The sequence below is a fragment of the Amblyomma americanum genome, chromosome 1 (genome assembly GCF_052857255.1).
Source record: "Amblyomma americanum isolate KBUSLIRL-KWMA chromosome 1, ASM5285725v1, whole genome shotgun sequence".
Classification (NCBI taxonomy): Eukaryota; Metazoa; Arthropoda; class Arachnida; order Ixodida; family Ixodidae; genus Amblyomma; species Amblyomma americanum.
Window position 1 is genome coordinate 296,058,504 of NC_135497.1, and position 22,343 is coordinate 296,080,846.

A 22,343-nucleotide genomic window follows, 5' to 3' on the forward strand; every position below is an offset into this window, starting at 1 on the left:
GTAATGTCTTTGGAATGGAATTGCTGCACGAGTATTGATGCCACTGCAGTGCTTTGGTTTTCATGCTTTACTGAATATGCGCACCATGATATGCACAGAGCCCTGAAACCGTGCCTTTAGCGCTGGGCTCCAGCCAGAAGGCTCAGCTGGTTGCCAAGATGGTGTTTGGACTGGCCCAGAGGCATGGCCACATTCTGCGCGATGGCTGGAAAAACCTTGTTGACTGCCTGCTACAGCTGTACAAGGCCAAGCTGCTGCCGCGAGCTCTAGTCACTGTAAGTGACAGCTACACTTTGCCAATGTCCATCTGGTCCTGCCATATTTATTATGGACAACACTGTCATGCTTGCATTGCTACATTCTTAATTTGGTTGTTTTCTTATCGAATAAAACAATTTTTAAAAAATTTTATGCATTTAATTTGCAAATTACTTTGTTTGACTTATCTTGTTAGGACCAATGCACTATTTTGGTTTGCCATATGCTGCGTTGCTGTTGACAGGCATGCTGCAGTGTGTCGGTACCTTCTACATACAGCAGTTCCATCATCACCCCATTGCTGTTTGCATTCACTTCCACCGTTTCCCTGTTCATGGAACTGCTTCCACCAGTTGTACTACCTCACTGCACTCCAAAAACTCCTCTCCAGCAGTATCCTGTTCTGCCACATAATGGCACTACCTTCATTTTACCTTCATGAAATGCTGATGTTTAGAGAGCTTAAGCCATGATACTGCCCCCTTTCTGTTGTGTGAAGCCTGACACCGCATCAGAGAACTTATTTCTGTGTAGCACTCGATGCCTGTTTTGAATGGCTATTGACTGTTTGCAAAACAATGCTATTAGCGTTAAGGAGGCTGGTGGCATGTTAATTGCGGAACTTTGTGTCGTCATTCATCACATTTTGTTAGCCCTGAGCTCCAAACAACAGGGCTAGCCCTGTTGTTTGGAAATGAAATGTTCTGTGCCTTGATTACTCTAGAGGATAGGTATCCGCCTTCAAAAAGATGCTAATGCCTCCTTCGTACACATCTAAATAAAAAGAAAGTGGTTGTTACCTGCCATACTGTCTGCTTTTGTGGGCTGAGCAATATATAACTGCTGTGCATTATATCGTATATTCTTGCATTATGTATATGCATTGTATATAATGCGACGTGGTTTGTAAGAGGATGGGCTACTAATGGTGTTTTATCTGTTCATTGTGGCATTCAACCACCGACTAGGACCGCAAACCCTAGTTTTCAGTTTAGGAAATTGTGTGTTCAAAACTAATCAAATCGCTTGTTTTCCTACTTAACTACTTGCATCTAATTTTACGGCATACATAAGTAAGTGTATTTGTATTTCACTGCTGTACATTGTTTATCGTACATTGTTTATTGTGAGATCTCTATCTCATGGTTAGCTTTGGTCAGTTCTCTAATTGCTGAATTGTGAATTGTAGCTCATCCTACTTTGTACACTTGGCCCTAGCTCCACAGGACAGATACAAGCGTGAATTTGCATGATGTTCGTGGTATTTTAACAAACTGCGGTTCAAGTGACCTTCATGAAGAGTGAACTCAAGGAAAGCTTTGAAGAAGGCCTTCATTCCCTAATTTGAGAGTGTGAGCTGTAATATTTGCTTGTATTTTTATGTTTTTGTTTTTTTTTAAATTTTGTATAATGCTACATTACCTTCAGAGATGTTGGGCTGTGTTATGAGAAGAGCTTATTAGCAATGGTGACATGTATTATCAACTTTGCCTTTTATTAGGCTGAGGACTTTGTTGACCCGTCTGGAGAAGTTTCTTTGGTTCGGGCTGAAGAAGGCCCAAGCACTGGTCCTGGTCAACAGCAGTTCAACATCTTCAACTCATTTTACATGTACCTGACGGACAGGTGAGGCTCCCTGCCCTTGGAGACTGCATTCTAAAAAAGAGATGTGCTTGGTTTACCCAAACAAATTTCTGGCTCTCAGCACAAGATAAATAGTACAAGATAAATAGGTTTGTTCTGCAAGGAAGGGTGATAAATTGACTCTACAATAATGAATTTTTACGTGCCAAAGCTGCACTTGGGCTATGACATGGGCCGTAGTGGAGTGCTGTGAATAAGTTTCAACAAGTTGTGTTCTTTAACATGCTCCAGAATCTTAATATGTGGGTGTTTTTGCACTGAGCCTCCATTGAAATGTGGCTACCACTGTCGGGATGAAATTTTCCAGCTAGTGTTCAGCATCTAAATGCGGTAGCAGCTGAACCACTGGGGCTTTCTATAAGAAATGTATAGTGATGCTGACCAATAAATTGCAGGAGAATGTACATACAGCATCTTGTATGCAATTTTTGGTTTTTTGGCTGTGAACATCAGCACTGCTATATTCTTACAGTGAACTGGTTAAACCATTAGCCATGGGATAGCCATCATCTTTAGCTTTGCATGGCGTGCTTTCCTCTGGTTTTGTTGCGTGTTTATGGTTAGTGTGAATAAAAAGGGATGCGTACAAATTTATGGTTTTGGACTGCATGCTATAAGCTTCAGTCAGCAGGTGCATACTGAAAGGGTGGTGGTTTACTGTGCGGCTCACTAAATGCATTTGCCATTAATCTTTTGACTTGGTATAGAATTCAAGTTGTGGCAATGATGGTTGTAACCACGACTTTGGGGCAGCAGTTGTAAAGTGCCTCTGTGCCACCCTTTCCTCCTGTTAAAGCAGCAGCCTTGTGGTATTTGTGTAGATGTGCAACTTGTCATGCAGGATCTGTCATTTCGATGCTATGAAATGAGTGACCTTTTACAGTTTCATTCCTCCCTATTTTCCATGGCAGGGTCAGTTATTTTTTGCACACAATGTTTTATAAGTTGTGGTTTGCTGTGCAGAAATGAGTTTTTGTCTGTTGTAATAAAGTTTTAATTTAATGTAAGGAAAAATGGCTTGCTCTTCTGGCAGTAGTGGGGCTTGATACGTAGTCTTATATTTATTTAAGCCTTTTCTTCTTTGTAACAAAATTAACCACAAAAACAATAATTTTTTTCTAACCTTGTTAACAGCTGAAGTGCGGGTAGCATGGGGTTTCAAGAGTGAGATATACTTGGTTCTTGGTTGCTGTTGGGGATGTGATAGAGTAAGCAGCAGCATCTTACCTGTCTTGCAGCAGCCAGCGTGGGCCAAACCCAGAGGACCTACGGGCTCGTGAAGCAGCCCTTACGTGTGTAGCCAACTGCCAACCAGAGCTTTTGGTATCTGAATCAAAATTTCTTCGTGAAGATGCATTGCAGGAACTGGTCAAGGTGGGTAATTATTTGTGGCAAATATAATACATTTCATTGCTAAGAGTGTATGCTGCCTCAAATAAGTGTTGAGAGTAGAGCATAGCCGCAACTCATTAGAAGCCAGAGATCAGGCTTATTTACTTTTGCAGACTGGTTCTGGTTCACACCAGAAGTTGTGGCAATACATAGTGTACTTGTAAGCTAGGGTTATTTGTAGCTGATTCTTGGTGACTGGAGCTCTGTAAGCCATTTTGATTGTGCCTAGTGGACTCTGTTACGTAGACCTGTTGTGTTAATGAAGTCCATATTTCCCCGTTGCTCATTTTCTCTGTCTCTCATCATTTTTTTCTTGTAGGCTCTGATCTATACATGCCATGGCCCAGAGAGCCACTCATCTATGTCTGGTGGTTATGATGAGCATTCAACAGTGTTCCTTCTGGAGCTGCTGATCAAGGTTGTGTTGCAAAACAAGTGCGTATAGCCAAGAATCATCACAAGGAATTTGAATTTGATTTAATTCTATGCCTGACAACTTTGGGTAAGAAACTAGCACTCCTCTAATGAATGTTACAGTAACCTTTTCTTTTTTTTAGTATGGACTTCATTATTGCAAATTTAATTTCTTATTTTCAAAATTTATGCAATGGTAAGATTGCTAATGCCATGCATTAACAAGACACTACCTTATTAATATGCTGTGACGGTTGATGTTTAAATATATTTGTTATCTGAAAGGTTGTAGTTACAAAATAATGTTAATTTATGCTTTCTGAGCCGTCTTGTGGCTCGGGGGTTATAGTGCTCGGCTGCTGACCCAGAAGACGCGGGTTCGATCCCGGTCACGGCAGTTTAATTTCGATGGAGGTGAAATTCCAGAGGCCCGTGTACTGTGCGATGTCAGTGGACGTTAAAGAACCCCAGATGGTCGAAATTTCCAGAGCCCTTCACTACGGCATCCTTCATAGGTTGAGTCGCTTTGGGACATTAAACCCCCATAAACCAAACCTCCATAAACCAAATTTATGCTTTCTGAGCACAGTCTGCAAAAGTGACAGTCTGCTTCAGTGTTTCTTTGGTGATATTGGAGTTTCCTGAATTAATAAAAAAAAATTGGCTGCTCTAGGCTGCAGGAAAATTGGTTTTTGAGGAAAGGAAATGGGGCAGTAATTGTCACATATCTCGGTGGACACCTGAACAGCAAGGGAAGGGAGGAAGGTGGGACTGAAAGAAATAGGGAAAGAGCTGCTGTAGTGGAGGGCTCCGGACCACCTGGGGATCTTAACATTCACCCACATCCCACAGCACATGGGCGCCTTTGCCTTTCGCCACCATTGAAATGTGGCCGCCCCTAGTTAAAACATTAGGCAAGAACCGTCATGTCCCCCCATTTTCTCCCCTTTCTTCTTTTCTGCTTTCTAATTCTTTCCTGCTCTTCTTTATCTTCTTCATATTTCTCTTCTTTTTATTTCTCTCAACAATTGTGTTTCCGTTCGCTCCCCCTTCTTCCCTTCTTCTTTTTGTTCTCCCTCTCTTGGCTTGGCTCTTGGTTTGGCTTGTCTTGGTGCTGATCTGCTTGGGCACCAACCCAAACCAAGCCTATGGCCCAGCACTATCAGCTGGTCCAAGAGGTGCTGTGTGACTAAGCTGCCTGGGTTCATCTGGGGTGTAGGATTACTGGTTGTGCTGCTTTTGTACAGAAAATAAGTTGTTTTCAGTCGTGCAGCACTTCGTTTTTACCGCTATGCCATTCTTGTTAAGTGGTGACCTGTGGTAGCAGTGGTAACACTGCCTGCTTCTGCTTCCCATTGTGATGCAGCTTGTTGGTATCGGAAATAGCTTGTAGTGCACACGAGCAGAAAGTGTTCCATGTGGTGTCCAAGTTTGGACAACTTGTGTTAGTACACTGGCATGCTGCTCTGAACATTGATGTGTGCTTTGTATAAGGTGACAAGTACAGGCATGTTATGCATGTGCACTTCATTGTCAGTTACAACTCAAGAAGGAAGGAGCATTAGGAAGGGCAAATGCACCTCAAAGGAGGTCCTACAACCAGTGGTGTTACCCTATTGTCATGATGTCACGGTCGACTGCCTTGTGACATCCTTGCACCTGCTGGTAGGGTATCGCAGTTGGCTAGCAGGTGCAAGGCATTTGACTGCAGATCATGACCGTAGACCACCAGCATTGGTTACAGGGCCTCCTTTGAGGGGTGTTTGCTGTGCTGCATTTTGCTATAGTTGTGGTGTTGAGTTAAAATGGCTTCCAGGTTTAACGCTCTTGAGGTCTTGGACACAATAATTTGTGGTGGCCTCTCGTTCAGAGTAATAGGAAATTACCAGATGCATGCAGAGATTCCACTCGTGCCTTAAATCTGCATAATTCTGCATGTCAGATACTTGAAAATATGTTGCCATTCTTTTTAAATTTTGTTTAACTGGGTTTCAGCATATACCGCATTTACACATTGTAAGTGACTCGAATGTAAGTCGACCCCTCCACATCACATTTCTGAAAAAAAAAAAAACAAAAAAACTTGGAGGTCGTTTACGTTTGGACTTTAATAACAGAGCGCTATCGGCTGCTGCGTGCGGGAGTGCCTGTGGGCACATCCCAAAACGAAAATGTATTAGTCACTGGACTACTCGTCCACATTTGCGCCATCGTCTTCACTAGCGTGATCGCTGCTGCGGTCCCACAGCTCGTTGTTCTCACATAGTCGTGCAGCGAAATCCCACACTTCAAAAACAGCCACATCACGACATCGTGTGAAACAACTGAAAATTTTGGCTTGCTGCAGCTGCCATGCCTGTATCACCCGTTGCGAACGTCGAACTTGCGGCCCGCCGCGCAGTTGTTCGTTTTTTCGGTGTAAAGAATGACAGCCATCTTGGATGTAGCTGTGAACGAGCGCCGGTCGCTTACCGGACCCGGAGCACAAATGATGAATTATGAAACACTACATTAAAGCTTGTGAAATGCGGCCGGCAGTATTCAAATGCGTCAGAGCCAAAGAGAAACTGCGTGAGCAGCGTCGGCCCTTCCATCAACTATCGATGCTCCCTTGAGCGCTGAGTGCGCGGTTGAAAGTAAACAAAAATAACTTGTACGCCTATTAAGAGTAGAACGCGAATGCGTTATCAGACCGCCACCGCCGCTTATCAGCAGACGCAATCTGCGGCCACGTGTGGGGAGTGGGCTGGTGCCGTTTTGCTGCTTATCAACAGCCACCATTGGCCGCCTCGCACGGGGTGGGGATGCCGGTTCTGCGCGTTGACATAGCAGTTGCTCAAAGCCAGCACCAAGAGCGATGCGACGGAGCCACACAGCAAAAATGCAACGATGTTGTAGCATGCCTGATATTTCATTTGTCTCGCCTTTATTTATGGTGCAATGCTTTGGTTTCGATTTTAAGTCGACTCCCCCCCACCCCACACTTCGGGTTTTCAAATTTTGAAAAATAAGTCGACTTACAATCGTGTAAATACGGTATGTTAGTTAGTTTAAAAAAAATAAATTGCATAAAGCATGATTTATTTTCAGCTGTTATTTCTTGTTAGCATAATGAGCGCTTGAAGCATACTCTGATATGTCCCCCTTTTAACTTTGGGAACTGAGATCTCGTTTTATTATCTCAGATGTGACTGGTGCCAACTTTGAAATGACAAGCAAAGGCATTAAGATTTGGAATCTTTGTTTAACCTGGTAGCCAGCATTGCTGTTGGGTCCATGAGGTTCTGTGGAAAGCCTCAAATAGAGCTCCTAAGAAGGGCATAAAAGAGGTATACATCCTGCATTAAAGACCTGCATGTGCTGCTTTGCAGGGATCGTGTTGGACCAATCTGGACAGCTGTGAGGGATCATCTGTATACCCTGGTCATGGGTGCAAGTGCCAGCGACTATCGGTTTCTGCTTGATCGTGCAGTCGTCGGCATCTTGCGCTTGGCCATCAGGCTGATTCGTCGTGAGGAGATGACCTCTCAGGTGAGTAGTGGTCTTGTTACACTGCAATGCTTGGCAGTGTAACAATAGTGATACTTCATTGCTCATTGTACTGTTGTTGTAACCATTTTAGTTAATGGGGATGTGGCAGCGGAAAATAAGAGTGGCTTATTTAGTCAAAATTTTCTTGTCCTCAATACATTTTTTTTCTTGCGCTTGGGTCTTCATCTATATGATGGAAGCCAACAGCCACTGAAACCGAGGTGCATAGGGGATGTCTTTATTTTTAATTTGTAGTTTTTCATCAATGGGAGATTAATACAAAAGAAAAAACCAACTGCCGGCGGTAGGATCCAAACCCACGACCTCCGAAATTCATCTGTCATCTGACATGTGATGAAAATTTTAACGAAATATGCAGCACAAATTTAGAAAACTTTTTTTTATCTTTGCCATTAAAAATTGAGTGAATCACGCTTCTGATGGACCCAGCAGATCACAAATTCTGCGGGTTTTCAACCACAGTGCACCACTATCTTAGTATCATCATGAAGAAGAGAGATAAGGTAAAGCTTCCATTGGTTGCAATGCTGCACTTCTCTGATGAAAAGGAAGACCATACGAGGCGATAGACAAGGCAAACGCAGTTCTCAATAAACTTTAAGGTTGATTTTCTCAGCTTTCATATTTCTTACAGTTGCTGTAACTCATCCCTGCGACGTTTCATAACCAGTGACATTAGAATGATTGTTGCACATGACTCCTTAGACATTTAAGAGTGCAGTAAAGCTCCTAATTTCTCTATATATGCCAGTAATAGTTTTTGAAATTGGTTTTTGTAAAAACAGTTGTCATGTAAATATGCATTGTATATTTTAACTTTTGTTTATAAAATTACTAGGCATCTTAAAAAAAGACTACTAGCTTTATTGCACATAACAAACCTTTGTGATCATGCTGAGATCCAAAACATGCCCTTGCTCCTTAATTATATATTGCCCTTGGTATGAATTTATAAGGGTGTTAATTGTACTGACTCAACCAGTATAGCAGCTAGCCTAAAATAGAATGCAGTTCTCAAATAAGCATAAAATGTTACACAACTATGCGAAACTTGCTACACTTCATGCTAAAATAATGAAAATAGTTTTAATTGCTATGTCTCCTCTTCAGCTGAGAAAGGTGGAGCCACCTAATGGGATCATCATGTAATGTAATACCCGTTCAGGGGGGGCCTTTGAGGTTGTAATTAATAAATAAATAAATAAATAAATTGAAGCCTTTTGCTTTGTTATTATGAAATGATGCTTTGGCTCTATCAATATAAGAGGTTTTCTTTAAATCGAATTCTGCTTAGTTACAACAGATTTACCGTTACCTGTGAGTTTGAATTAGTATTGAGAGTTGTATGGATGTGTGCTAAGCAGGAGCACTAGAGAATCAGAGCCTGTGACCATGAAGAGCTTTGCACCACAATTTTCTGCACTCTGCTGTTGCTGCCAGTGTTCCTGGAGAGCTGGGTATAGTTAGAATAGGTCACTCAAATGAAAAATCTTTCAAAGTCACAGTATTTTGCAATATACCTTGCTGCTGGTGGGTGGGTAGAGGTTCTATGGCCAGAACTGGCGGCTAGATGCAGTCACCACCTTTCAAATGAGAGCTGTATTTAAATGAGCCCAGAAATGTGGGGTGTTTGCCATTTTATCAAGCAGTCTAAATTTCAGTACACCAGGTGCTAGTACTGTTGTATAGAAAAGCTCAAGTGCCTGCCAGCAAACGGTATCCGGAAGGGCTATATGCTCCTCCGCTCTTTTGCACCGCAGGAAGCCTTGTTGCAGTGCAGCTGGTGTTGGGGAAATTAGTATACCTACTCTGAGCACTGGGTGTTTCTACCAGTGCTTGCCCATAGTGAAGTCATAATATGATTGACAGTTGCATGGTGCCCTGGTGCTTGCAGGTGTTGGGGTCTCTGCAGCTGCTACTGCTGTTGCGGCCAGCTACGCTCCAGCAGGTGTGCGGCCAGGTGGCATGTGCCCTGCAGGAGTTGCTGCGCACGAGTGCAACATGTGTGCAGGCTCCCTCAGACTGGGCCACCTTGTTTGTGCTGATGGCGTGTGCAGGTGCGGGTCTCAAGCCCCAAGCAGCTCATGCACTTCACCGGCCACCAGCTTTCCACCGCTCTATGACTTCAGTGGCCGACAGCACTACTACGTCAGGTGGGCAGAGTGCGCACTTGCTTGCGTAAAGTGGCTAAAGGTGCACCAGGCAGCACGCTGTTCTGGTGCTCGGGCTTGGTTTTAGAACCATTTTCACGGTACATTAGGAGCAAATTACGAAACAACTTGCCGAAATCGTTAGTTCTTTTTTTTACTTTATTTGCTTATTTATAGCATATATAGATACTGTCAGTGTCATATGAAATGCGAACAAGACAGTTCAAACGGGAGCAACAGAATGAGACGATTTTAATTGAGGGACACTGGATACTAACTAGTGCGCTTGATTCTTCAGTTCGTTGGGGCTAAGACCAGTGCATGAAAGTGTTAATGGACACTGCCTGTATTTTTTCTTCAGCACCTACCGTAAAAACCGGAATATAGGTCGAACTTTTTTTCAAAAAACCATGGTGAAAAGTCGACCCCCGTCTTATATACCGGTCATTGGCGGAAAAAATACGGAACTCTTGCAACAATGGGTGGCTGAAGTCAACCGCCTCCATCACCATCGCCATCAGCAGCAGTGCCGCCATTTTGCGTTTCAGTAGATGCAAAGCGGAAGCTAACGGCAATTTACCGTCGCCTCCAAGAAAAACACGATTGAGTACGAGGAAGCTCACGGGAACCTGGCGGCACAGCGCGAATTTGGAGTATCCGTAAAGAGCATTCAGTACTGGCGGAGGCAGAAGCTGCGTATTACAACTTGCAGCAACCAGATGAAAACATCATTTCGTGGGCAGACCGTAGTGTATCGAGAATAGGAAGGAAACGTTGCGCTGCGAGCAAGATCGCTGCCTGTGACTGCCGAATGCATCCGCGTGAAAGCGGCAGAGATCGCGCGTGCCTCTAGACTCACGAGGGCGCAATTCAAAGGCTCGCCATCCTGGTTGTGGCGATTCATGAAGAGGAGGGCTTTGCTCTACGGCGCCGTACTTGCCTGTGCCAGAAACAAACACGCGGGCCGATTGGTGCGCGGTATTGTTAAAAAATTTGCCGGGTGTACATACAAGCAGCATTTAAATGAAATTAAATACTGTCACCATTGTGCAACCTCTCGAGTCGCATTTGTTTCAAAGTAAGGATGTCTTTCGGTACTTTTCCCATTGAAAACAGATCTTTTTCATTTTTAGAATTGGTTAGTAAGGGGGTCGACCTATATTCCGGTCCGACCTATAGTCCGGTTTTTACGGTAATATCCTTGTGTTCAGGTTTTCCCATTGGTTATTTCGGTCTTGTTTCATTTGACACTGGAAGTACATTTTCCAGCCTAGTCATACAACAAGCAGCTGGGATCAGTAATTTCAGGTGCAACTACTACTAGCACTGTATAATGCAAAAAAATAATGCTCAAAAGAGGTGACTGACCAAACAAGAAAAATTTTAAAAGTGCATGAAATGCTGAATAGCACTAATAGGGTCAGCATATTTTCAGCGCAAAAGGAAACAAGTGTGATTGACCTCAAGGTTCACTTGCTGTTTTGCGGGTGCCTCAAAGGAGCAGAGCTGAGACAGCCGCGACGCCAAGCGTTCTTTTTTTTTTTAAGCTGAAGCGCTGCTGCACAAGAGGCGCAGCTCCACACGAACTTGCAAATGATGATGACATCATCGTCCATCGATGAAGTTCAAACAACAAGCATAGCATGTACGACAACAGCTGTAACAACAGAAATATATAAAAAAAATAAGCAGGGTGAAGCAGATGACAGAACATAAAGAAGTTACCCTGTCAACAGAAATGATTCTATTACACTTTCAAACTTGTTCACGGAATCATTTTGGAACGTGGCACTGGGTAGGGCTCTCCATTTATCGTTTGAAAACAGAAAGAATTCTCATATATAGATATGTAATACATGGAACAGGATTTGAGCATGACGATGTGTGGATATGCGAGACAAAAGGGTTTCGTATAATGTTGCATATATTGGTTTTCACTAGTTTGTTATGAGCACAATATAAAAACGCCATCCTTTGTTACTTTCCCTTATACTTGAGCGTAGAGAATTTTGTTGACATGCATAATAATAAATCGGGAATGGGTCGATCAGTATTAAAAAAAAATAAATGAACTACACGTCTCTGTTGCACTTCTGGTTTGTATTTGTCTGCAATGGAAAAGGGGTCCGGCAAAAATTTTTGGTTCAACTAACATTTTAAATGCGAGGAGTTCTATATTGTTTCATGTTATTCTGAACTTGTGCTTAAGAAACCAAGTTTTCACGTTGCTGATGCACAAATAGTATCAACATGCTCTGAATAGGGGTCAGTTACCTCTAAATATTTGTTTCAGTGACCTAGACATCTTTCATGGAGTAGGTGAACAGCATTGGCTGTTGGTTATTTGTGACACACAGGCTCTGTTTTTTTATGTTTATTGCCTTTGACAACAATCTACACTCTTGGCTTTTGATGCTGAGCTGATGTTTAGGGTTATCTGGTCATTACAAGCTTCCTAACTATTATGCAGTCTACAATATGTAATGTTAACATCAGGTTCAATAATGGTTGTTATGTTGTCCACATATATTAAATATATGCAGCTGTTTTTGAGGGTGGTGTTAGTTTCAAACATTATTGGAGTAATTTTTTTCTTGAATGTAGATATATAATGACTTCTTGACAGAAATAATTGTTGACAGGAATATATTGTGCTGAGCATAAAAAATGCAATGTTAGGCACCTAGGTATTTTTGGTAGAACAATTGTGTATAGTGATTTAAACATATCAAAGTTGAATTCTCAGAGTTAACTTTCTGACCACCACTCTTGTGTACTATGTCGAATGGCATCATAAAAATGTGTATGTAGAATTAGCAACTTTGAAATTTAATATTCGTATTATTCATGTGATGATAATATACAGAGAACAAAAAAAACTGTTGCCAGAATTGCTGCACTAATTCTTGTAGAAGTCTGCTAGCATTTTATGCGCTCATTGTTGAGTTTATAGTGTGGCAAAACCATAGCATGAGAACAAAGTGTTCTACAGCTTGTCAAAAATGCAGCAGGTGGGACAGCATTTCACCGGACTCCACAGAAGTGCAAAAGGGACAGCAGTGGTTTGTGGTTTGCTTTGCAACAGAAGTTGCTGCTCCTCATCTATTTCATGGGCCCCCGTAGCTTTTGTGAGTGCAGGTATGATGGCTTTAAAGTGTTCATTTTCCTACTACAGTGAAAGCTCGTTAATTCACAACTCGTTAATTCAAAATTTTGGATAATTCGAAATAGTCATCGTGGTCCGGTCCGCAGTGCATAGAAGTCTATGCGCGTAACAGCTCGTTAATTCACTCAAAAATTGGCGCTGCCACCCATAATTCGAACTGCGCGCCCCTGTTGTAAACCATCGTTGGAAGCTTTCACGGCAGAACGATAGATGGCACAACCATAGGGGCGCCGCTAGGGTGCTGGAACAAGTACTAACCAGTCTTTCCTGCCGCGACTGCTTCGAGAAACGACGTTTTAGTGTTTTAGCCCTCGTTTTGCACGCCGCTTGCTGTGAGCTTGTGTCCACGAGATGTGTTCGCGTGGGAAATACTGCGCCAAGACGGTGAAGGAGAAAATGGCGATTTTACGCGAGGTGGACGAACGGAAGGCCAGCAAAGTGGAAATCGCGAAAAAGCACGGGATTCCACCAAGCACGTTGTCCTGCGGCTGTGCGTGCTGTGCTGCAGGACGTTAGTTTTGATGATTACTTTGAAGTAGACAGCGATGCGGCAGTGTGCGGTGCCCGAAGTGATGAGGACATTGTCGCTCAATCTGTCCCAGAAGAGGCAGAAGACGAGGACGACGATGAGGAGCAAGAGCCCGTGCGTCCGTCCGCGGCAGAAGTTATGGGAACGCTGAATGTCGCACGCCTTTTCTTCAGCTTTGAAGAGGGGGAAGAAGACTCCCTGCGTCTCATTCGCTCGCTAGAAGACCGAGTGACTATGGTAGCCCTCAGAGAGAAGAAGCAGAAGATGATAACAGATTGTTTTACTAAATAAATGTTTTTCTTGCCCTCCGGGCATCAAACGCGTCCATTTTTGCTCACTTTCATTAGTTCGAATTTTGGTTAATTCGAACTGGCCTGGCGGCCCCGTGGAATTCGAATTAATGAGCTTTTACTGTAGTAGAAAAGACCTTTGATGCCATGAAACCACAAAATCAAAGTCCTGTATCAGTGACTACTTTAGGTCATCGTGTAGCATGTAAATAATGGTTACATGCTTTGGCGGGCTCGGTTCGGGCTCCTGCCTGATTTGAATATATTCCTTGTGACAGGCTTTGGAATAATGAGGTTATACTGTGTGTTTACCATTATCCCTTGAATAGATATTCTTCCTTTTTAGAGAAATTTGCATCTGAACTCATGGTTTTTACTGGCTTTACATATTCATTTACTCAGTGTTCTGTGTGTTTTAAGTTGGAATGTTTGCTGATTTTATTGCTATGGTGTGCTTAACTTTACTGCCCTTTTTGTCAAATATTTTTTAATGTTATGCTCTGCTGCATGCTCATATTTTATGATTCGTTGAATGAGTAAAAATAGTGAAAGAAAATTAATTTTATAGTGTGCGCATTATATGCAAGAAGCATGACGTTCAGAAGCAAAACAGTTGCTGGTGTAAAATCTCAGTCTGGGCTGCTGTACCTTTTGAATCTCTCTACAGTGGGTGCCCAGTCTGACAGTGAGCTGTCACGGGCAGTTCATGGACGTCAGGAAGGCTCTATTGACCGTGGTTACACGTCAGACAGTGAGCTGTACCAGCACCAGTCAGCTAATGGGGATGCTGCTCGTGTACCCAGTTCCTGCCAAGATGATTGTCCTAAGGGTGCGATGGACTCATCGGCCGGCGGTTGGATATTGGTGAGCTATGTAGCTGTAGTTTGGGTGCTTGGAAACGTATTCTCTTACCAGGACAAGGCACAACCATTCACGTGAAGTGGCTTATAGTGATAGCTGTATGAGGGCCTTCTTTTGGGGTATGTGGCATTCATTCGCGTTCTGTGTCACAACTGAAAACACCTACATTCACCTGCTGGTTTCTGAAAATGGTACAGGTGCATACACAGCCCCACACACAGCCCCAATGGCTGTGTGTGGGGCTGTTGAGAATGTGCCACGGTGGTCATGTGGTCGAGGTGTATATTGGAGTGGATGCACTCATGGGGTGGCAGGGAATGTGATGCAGCTGTCGCTGTTTGGGCCAAGGGAAGGTGAATCAAAAGTCTGGGAGTTTTTTTTTTCATTGTTAGACTAGGCACATTAAACTCTAATGTCCTTTAACTCGACAGTTGGTCATTTTTAATCCTTATTTTGTGCATGATAGCTTTCTTCTTGTGTTTGAGGGGTCTACTTTTAAAAGCATCAGTGCAGACAAAATTGGAGAGTCATTCAATTTTGACCTGCTCTTACTGAGTTGTGGAACTAGGCTGTATTGAACGAAAGCCAGTCATGCATTCAAAAATGAAAACGAAGTTTGCAGGCTGAGGGCAGATATTAGGAATCTGACTGTTTGTAAAAAAGGACCTTCATCTTGTTGACTCGATGATTAATTTTTTACTGGCGCAAGTTCCATTTTTAAAAGGTATTTTTTATCATATTGTGGCCTACTGAGAAATATTACTCCTTATGCTGAGGTGAACTAAAAAAAAATTTGGTAGAGTTAGGGGGAGGGTTCATTACGCAGCAAAAAAAGTTTCAACAGATTTTTTTGGGAGAGACGAAATTTCATACCAAACGTCCGCCCGCCCGTTTGTCTGTTTGTCCGTCCATCCATCCATCAACAAAAGTTCGCGGTCAAAGGCATTCATGTCACCAGTGTTTAGTGTCGTTCACTTCGAAAGGTGCTTGCTGTATCACTGCACAATTCGACGATTTCGTGATAGCCAGTAGCACCAGCCAATCGTGGCAAGATAAAGCGAACATGCTGAACGCCGGCCTTGAAGGTCAGGTGCGTGTTGTTTTATGCGAAGTTAAAAAAAACTTGCAGGACGGTTGCGAGTGTGTAATGTGAATGTTTAAGCCTCCCCAATCTGCCGACCTCAAGCAAGCGAAATTGGTTGGGGATCTGAACGTCCTGCTTCCTTCCTAGCATTTCAGCATTGAGGATGTTTTATAGCATTCTGGTTTAAACTATGCTCTTCTCGGTGCCCAAGCTTTCGCTGGCTTTCTAAGCCTACAGTGGTGCAGCTAGGCGCGCAGCAGCGTGCCAAGCAAGCCATCGCCTCCGGCACTTCTGTCAAGGGCGCACAACATCTTGGAACTCTGGAAAGTTTGCCAAGCGAGCCACCCGCCTCGCAGGAGTTCTTGTCAAAAGATAAACGCGCTGTGATGCTATCGGCGTGCAGCATGCAGATGGCACGAAAACTGAGGAACATGCGCTACGAGAAGCTAACGGTTTAAAAAATATAAACTCTCAATGACAAAAGTGGGGGATGGGTTCGTTATGCCACTGGGTTCATTACTGTAGTATATGCGGTAGTTCATAGCGATTTTGTCCTTGCTTACTTCTCCTTCTTTCCTTACTACTTCTCCTTCATCAACTTCCTGCACAGTCAAGAACTCTTACCTGAGCGCTTTGGCAAACATAATTGCGGCATGCACACAGTATTGGACATCTCAGAGTAACAGAACAATGATGAAATCACAAGGCCAGCAGTTGGAGGCAGATGGAGGTTAGAGGGTATAAAATGGTGCACCTTCCATGCCTGCCATAGTTGCGTGCATCCTGTTATGCTGCAAACTGAACTGCCAGCGGTCCTGTAGTTTCGGATTTCGGTGTGACGTGCACTTTGGACGTTATGGAAGTTTGCTTTTGTGCTGCTTACCTCGTCCGAGAAAGCAACTACCAGTGCGAGCAAGCCGGGTAAATGGCAACTGTGGTGTGTATAGTTGGAATATTTACTAGTGGAATAGATGTGCATGCAAATTAAGTTTTTTTCTTTACACATGGAGCTCCATGTATTCCACTGAGCCCAGGTGCTGTCACAAAGGAACTTACTACCCATGGCTCAACTGAAACTGCCTTAGACCATGCAAATAGATTGGCTGTGTATATTAGGTTCACCTCCACATTTCACGTGGTAGTTTTTTAAAATAAAGGTTGACTTATATGCGGCAGTATACGGTACATTATGGAGGAAACATTCCTCAACTTTTTCATTTTTTCTGTCAATGCCACGAGTTCCCGTCAGCTTGCACGTTTTTGTGTATATTGAGATTAAAGTCGGTAATTTTTAACTGTAATAAAGCACGTGTCACTCATTATGAAGTTTGTACAAAGCTTGCCTGAGAGCTTGTTTAAATAAACATTTGAAAATTCTGAGATTGGTGGTAGCTTCAGGCCCAATTTTTCTGACTTGCTGACATTTTGCGTGCTTTGCTGTCTTGTGGCAGGTCAGCGGTGGGGGTGCCGAAGAAGAGCGCAGCCATAGCGCTGCCCCCGTGAACCAGTTCTCCATCAGCCTGGCCTGTGATTTACTCCCTCATGACCCATTTGCTTTGGCCAAGTGTTGCGAGTGCTTGGCCTTTCTGGTGCGTGACCTGGCCCACATCACTCCGAGCAACCTGCACGGCTGCATCCAGTGCATACGCGTTTTTGTCGAGGCTAGTCTGCATGGAGGTAAGGCGGATCTCCTCTGCAGCAGTAGTCTGTCTAATAATTGAGAGGTGTGCATCTGTGTTTTAGCTATTTATTTCATGAAATTTAGGGGATGTATTTTCATGAATGTACCTGTTACGTTACAACGTTTTTAGAAGCAATCTGCTTACAAAGTACAGTAGACTCCTGTTTAGACGAACCTGGTCAAGGTAAATTCACGAATAAGACTAACAATGTGGGAACATCTGGCTTGTTTCCCATAGACTCGACGTAAAAAAACAAAATAACCGCTTAAGACTAACTGTTTTCATATGTTCCTCGGTTAAGGCAAAATTTTGCAATGACCGCGGAGCACAATGATTCCATCAGCGGTACTTGCGGAGTGTTCGCGCAGCACTCTCCATATGCAAGCAAAAACGTAGGGGGTGCGCAAATATTAAGAACTTCAAATAGTTTGCGAATATTATTTTTTTTCCATTTTATTCATATTTCACTTTCACTATTCAAAATATTCGAGGCTCTAAAAGCATTAGAAATTACAAATTTCTTGCTCATCTAAATTCGCGGTATTTCCATCTTGCACTTCACTTGTCACATGAGTTAACTTAAACTTGCTCTTTCCCCATAGAATCTACTTGCAACACGTGGCAGAAGCCTGGGCTTGGTTATGCTAGGTTTTGCATGAAATCAATGTGCTGACAGCCAATCGCAGGTAGCAAAACGAAGTGCAGCACCATGCGGCACATCACTGCATCGTGCCACAATGTAGTTGACAACTGGCTGTGAACCTTACTGATAATGATCCTCTAGATCACTGCGATTAGAGACGGGCCCAGCCTGTGCGGGATAGCGGAAGGGGTGAAGTTGCAGCCCGCGTGTGCTGGTGCGCTTGTTTCATGGTGACTTCTCTGATTGTTCTCAATTTTCCTTAGTTAGAACCTAGAAACTGTGTACCTTGGCCCAAAGAGGACAAGGAAAGAGAATATAATAGAAACATCGGGCTCGAAGCCAGCCTGTGCAACCGCACTGTGCACTGGGCACCTTACGCCATGGTTTCATTTTCGCGTCTTTGATTTGCGGCAGCATTTGAGCCCATCACGGGAATTTAAGTTGGCGAAAGTGATCCGTGAGTGTTAAGCGAAGTACGTGTCGTCGTGAACGCTACAGTTAGGTCGGCATTCCACAACCGGCAGTTTGTCTTCAGGCATCGTGAGACTGCGTGGAAGGGGTCCCGCTCGCATTGTAGCTTAGGTTACTGCTTTTGGGTCTGTTTCGTGAGCTGTCTTGTTGAGACACAGCATCGACATAGCCTGAGACTGCGTCGCAGCAGTCTTTTACGGGGCTCAGAAATCGGACCTGGTCAGATGTCTGCATCTTGTGTGTGTTGCTTGCGGCAGATGGAAAGACGTGTGGTGCACCTGCTCGTGGAGGGTGACGGCCACGTAGCAGAACTGAGATAGACAGGTTAAAAAAAAAAAGAAACAGTCATGATTTCAGGTTCTGTACTGCATGGCTAAGCCAGCTGGACACGATTGAAGCGCTGCTCATAGCCTAGCCGGGGGAGAACAGAAAACAGAAAAAAAAATTGGTTGGCAGTTTAGCATTACAAAATATTGTGCGAAAGCATGGTGTTTTTGCAGGTGGACACCACTGCCACATACCTCAAAGTCCTATTGAGGTGTCCACTTGCCCAAGGAGTCAGTTATGTGCCTTTCCTTTCCTCTAAATCAATGGAGTCTACAATGTTGTCAATGCCAATGCTAATGAAACCAATGAATGCCGGTGGCCCATTGCTCCGGTGCCACATTTTGCCAATGCGTGCATGGGCACATCTCTCTGTCACCACCCACTGGGACATACCTGAAAGCCCGATTGAGATGTCCAGTGGCCCAGGGAGCCAGTTATGTGCCTTTCCTTTCATTTAGAGACTCTCTCGAAGGCAGTGGGATTTTGGAGGTAGGAGGCTAATAATGCTTTCACACTAAAAAGCAAGGAGAGGTCACAGCAGAAAAGAGAGAGAAAAAAAATTCGGCCGATGCTGGGATGCTGGGGTGGCTTGAGCTAGTTTCATGTCCTTACTGTTCAGCTCACTTCATGCATAATGCATTAAATGCTCTCTTTGCAGTTTTCTCGCTGCAAGGTAATTTTATTCATTTTTATTATGTAATGTATATTTGCATAACCTTTCTGGGACACTTGTTACAAGACGAACGAATTCTCATGGTCCCTTCAAGTTCATCTTAAAGGGAGCCTATCATATTTCTTCCTGTTAAAATTGCAAAGGTACAGTACAGGTGTGTGGCATTGTGTTGCTTTTAAAAGCTACCGTATTTACACGACTGTAAGTCGACTCGAATTTAAGTTGACCCCCACCCCCAACTTCACATTTATGAAAAAAAACAAAAAAACTTGGAGGTTGTTTACACCTGGCCTTTAATAACGGAACGCGACAGCACTATCCTGTGGCCTCCGCTTATCGCCAGCCGCTATCGGCTGCCGCGCGCGGGAGCTCCCGTGGATGCATTCCAAAATGAAAATTTATTAGTCACTGGACTACTCGTCCTCACTAGCGCTGCCGTCATGATCGCTGCTGCAGTCCCACAACCCGTTGTTCTAACACCATCGTGCAGCGAAATCCTGCACTTCGCAAGCAGCCACATCACGACATCGCGTAGAACAGCTGAAAATTTTGCCTCGTTGCAGCTGCCACACCTGTATCACCGTTGCGAACGTTGAAGTTGTGGCCCGGCGCGCAGTTCGTTTCTTCAGCCTAAACAATGACAGTCATCTTGCATATAGCCGTGAACGAGCGCCGGTTGCTTACCGGACCCGGAGCACTAAAGACGAATGACAAAGCACTACATTAAAAACTTGTGAAACGCGGCCGGCACCAGATTGAATTTGTCAGAGCCAAAAAAAAAACTACGCGTGAGCGGCATCGGCTCTTCCGCCGTCCATCGACACTCCTCGATGCGGCCGCGCTTCCGAGTGCGGGTGCCACCGCGATTCGAACAGCGAGCGGCCCTTCATCAACTATCGACGCTCCCTGGAGCGCCGAGTGCGCGGTTGAAAGTAAACAAAAAAAAAACTTGGACGACGCCTATTAAGAGTAGAATGCGAATGCGTTATTGGGCTGCTGCCGCTTATCAGCAGACGCAGTCTACGGCCACGTGGGGGGAGTGGGCGGGTGCTGGTTTGCTGCTTATCGACAGCCACCATCGGCCGCCTTGTGCAGGGTGGGGATGCCAGTTCTGCGTGTTGACATAGCAGCTGCTCAAGGCCAGCACCAAGAGCGATGCGACGGAGCTGCGCAGCAAAAATGCAACCATGCCTGATATCTCGTTTGTCTCTCCTTTATGGTGCGATGCTTTGGTTTCAATTTTAAGTCCCCCCCCCCCCCCCCCCCCAAACACACTTTGGATTTTCAAATTTTGAAAAATAGGTCAACTTACAATCGTGTAAATACGGTAGTATATGCTTAAATTAGCATATTACAGGAATGACGTTCAGAACAGCTAGCACTTTTTTGTAGGTGTAGATTGGTTTTTCAGCATTTATTGTCGTCTGAGTGGCTAATGACTGGTTCTTTTTTCTTCGTTCAATTTTGCATAATTGGTCCTGACACTGCGCTTCACATGTGTGGCTGTTTTCTCTTTTTTGGAACTGATTCTTCACAGACTACGAGCACTGTCTTTTATTCCATACTCAGGGAAGTTATTGTTTCTTTTCTTGAGTCTGTGTGGCAGGTACAATGAGCATTTCAGTAAATGCGTCTGTGTATTGTTTCCGTCACAGGAAACAACTGGGCAAAGAGAAACGCGAAGCCGCGAGAGACGAAACGAATGACCAAGGGGCAGGCGAGGCGCAGGGAAGAGGCCCTGCACCGCAGGAACCAGCAGCACAGTCTTGGTTATGAGGCTGATGATGAGGACCGCCTGGAGGGAGCACCTTCTGAGTATCAGCATGTGTCGCTTCAGGTTAGTTTCTGTAGACTGTGTAAAAGTTCCTTCTTCGAAAGTGAATTCTAGATGCTGATTTTTGTAAGGTATAAGGCTTGACATTGTTTGGCCTAGTGGATTGAGCATCTGCTTTGCATGTGGGAGACGTGAGGTTCTATACCCAGTACTACTGGTTTTTCAGCGGGTGCAAGCTTTCCCCTGGCCTGCTGGGGCTTGGCTTCTCAGTGGTGAAAAGCATGGGAAAAAGGGTCTTTGGTCCCATTTCATGCAGGCCAAGCATGTTAGCTATGATGTCTTATGATCAAGCTGGCTTTGTGCAATTGAAATTAAATCATCTTCATTGTCATTTGGTGTTATTGAATTCTTGTCAGAGTTGCCTCAAAGTTGCCTCCAGTTTTTGTTTTGTAGCTTTGTCAGCTTGAGATGACTCGTGCAGTGCAGCTTAAATTCACTTCAATTTCATAAGTTTTGAAAGTTTTGGTTGGCCTCTTTTGACTTTATTTGTTTCAAAGCTGCATAGTTCAAGTAGGATGTTTATTTAATATAGCCCTTCTGTTTCCTACTGTGTGGTGGCATAGTTCTCTCAGAAAAGAGCACCTGCTATAAAAAGTGACTTAACTTGGGCATTCTTAAACTTGGGTTGGGTAATCTGAATACGATTTCCCAGTTCACTCAATATCGTGAATAATAAGAATGTCCCATAGAGTTACTGTTTTTCTTCTGGATAATACGTTCTCAGATGATATGATTTCCCAATAAATAGGCTCATAATTTTGCTGAATTGTGATCATATTGTCACGTAGTGGTGACTGTAGTCGAAGCAGCGATGAAGACAAACGAAAGGGTCTTCTAAAAGAAAACTGTTTATTGGGCTGACTTGCACCCAAAATGGACTGAATCACTCAGCGGCGGCGAAGCGACAAGCGTGCTCGGCGGTCGTCGAACAGAATGCCCACCGCTGTCGGCCGTGCTCAATTTAAAGCTGATAGCGAACTTTCGAGATAAAACGTGCAAAGTTACTAGAACATTCCGGAACAACGTAGAATCAGCTCTGCCTGGCTGTGATCAATCGAGATAAATCTAGTCTCGTCTTGCGTCGCAAACAAAGCGATAAAGTGGTGTGGCGGCAGATTTGAAAAACGAACAAATACAGTCAAACCTGGATATAACGAAATTGAAAAAAGTTCGCAATTTTTCGTTATATCCAGGTTTTCGTTACATGCAGTTTTGGGTTAAGACTGGTAAGGATTATGCCAAAACGAAATAAAAATTCGACAGATATCAATTCAAGTGAACTCGCCATTCAAAGAATTTATTTAATAGAGAAAAACTGCGTAATTTTCGCTTGCTGTTTTTGCCCGATCGAAGCCACTACTCGGCGCTCCAAG

At 43.9% G+C, this 22,343-nt stretch overlaps 1 protein-coding gene across 2 annotated transcripts in view; it reads left to right on the plus strand.

The window, feature by feature from the left end:
- The window catches only part of garz (Sec7 domain-containing protein garz), an 82,952-nt gene that overhangs the window by 30,956 nt on the left and 29,653 nt on the right, over window positions 1-22,343 (plus strand). The window contains exons 19-27 of one of the 2 annotated variants that reach the window (XM_077649563.1): window positions 99-275; window positions 1,760-1,884; window positions 3,141-3,276; window positions 3,614-3,729; window positions 7,080-7,239; window positions 9,155-9,413; window positions 14,063-14,259; window positions 16,792-17,017; window positions 20,792-20,973. In XM_077649563.1, coding sequence (XP_077505689.1) covers window positions 99-275; window positions 1,760-1,884; window positions 3,141-3,276; window positions 3,614-3,729; window positions 7,080-7,239; window positions 9,155-9,413; window positions 14,063-14,259; window positions 16,792-17,017; window positions 20,792-20,973 — 1,578 coding nt within the window. The remainder of the gene's footprint in view (window positions 1-98; window positions 276-1,759; window positions 1,885-3,140; window positions 3,277-3,613; window positions 3,730-7,079; window positions 7,240-9,154; window positions 9,414-14,062; window positions 14,260-16,791; window positions 17,018-20,791; window positions 20,974-22,343) is intronic. The other variant, XM_077649564.1, reaches the window with a different exon arrangement.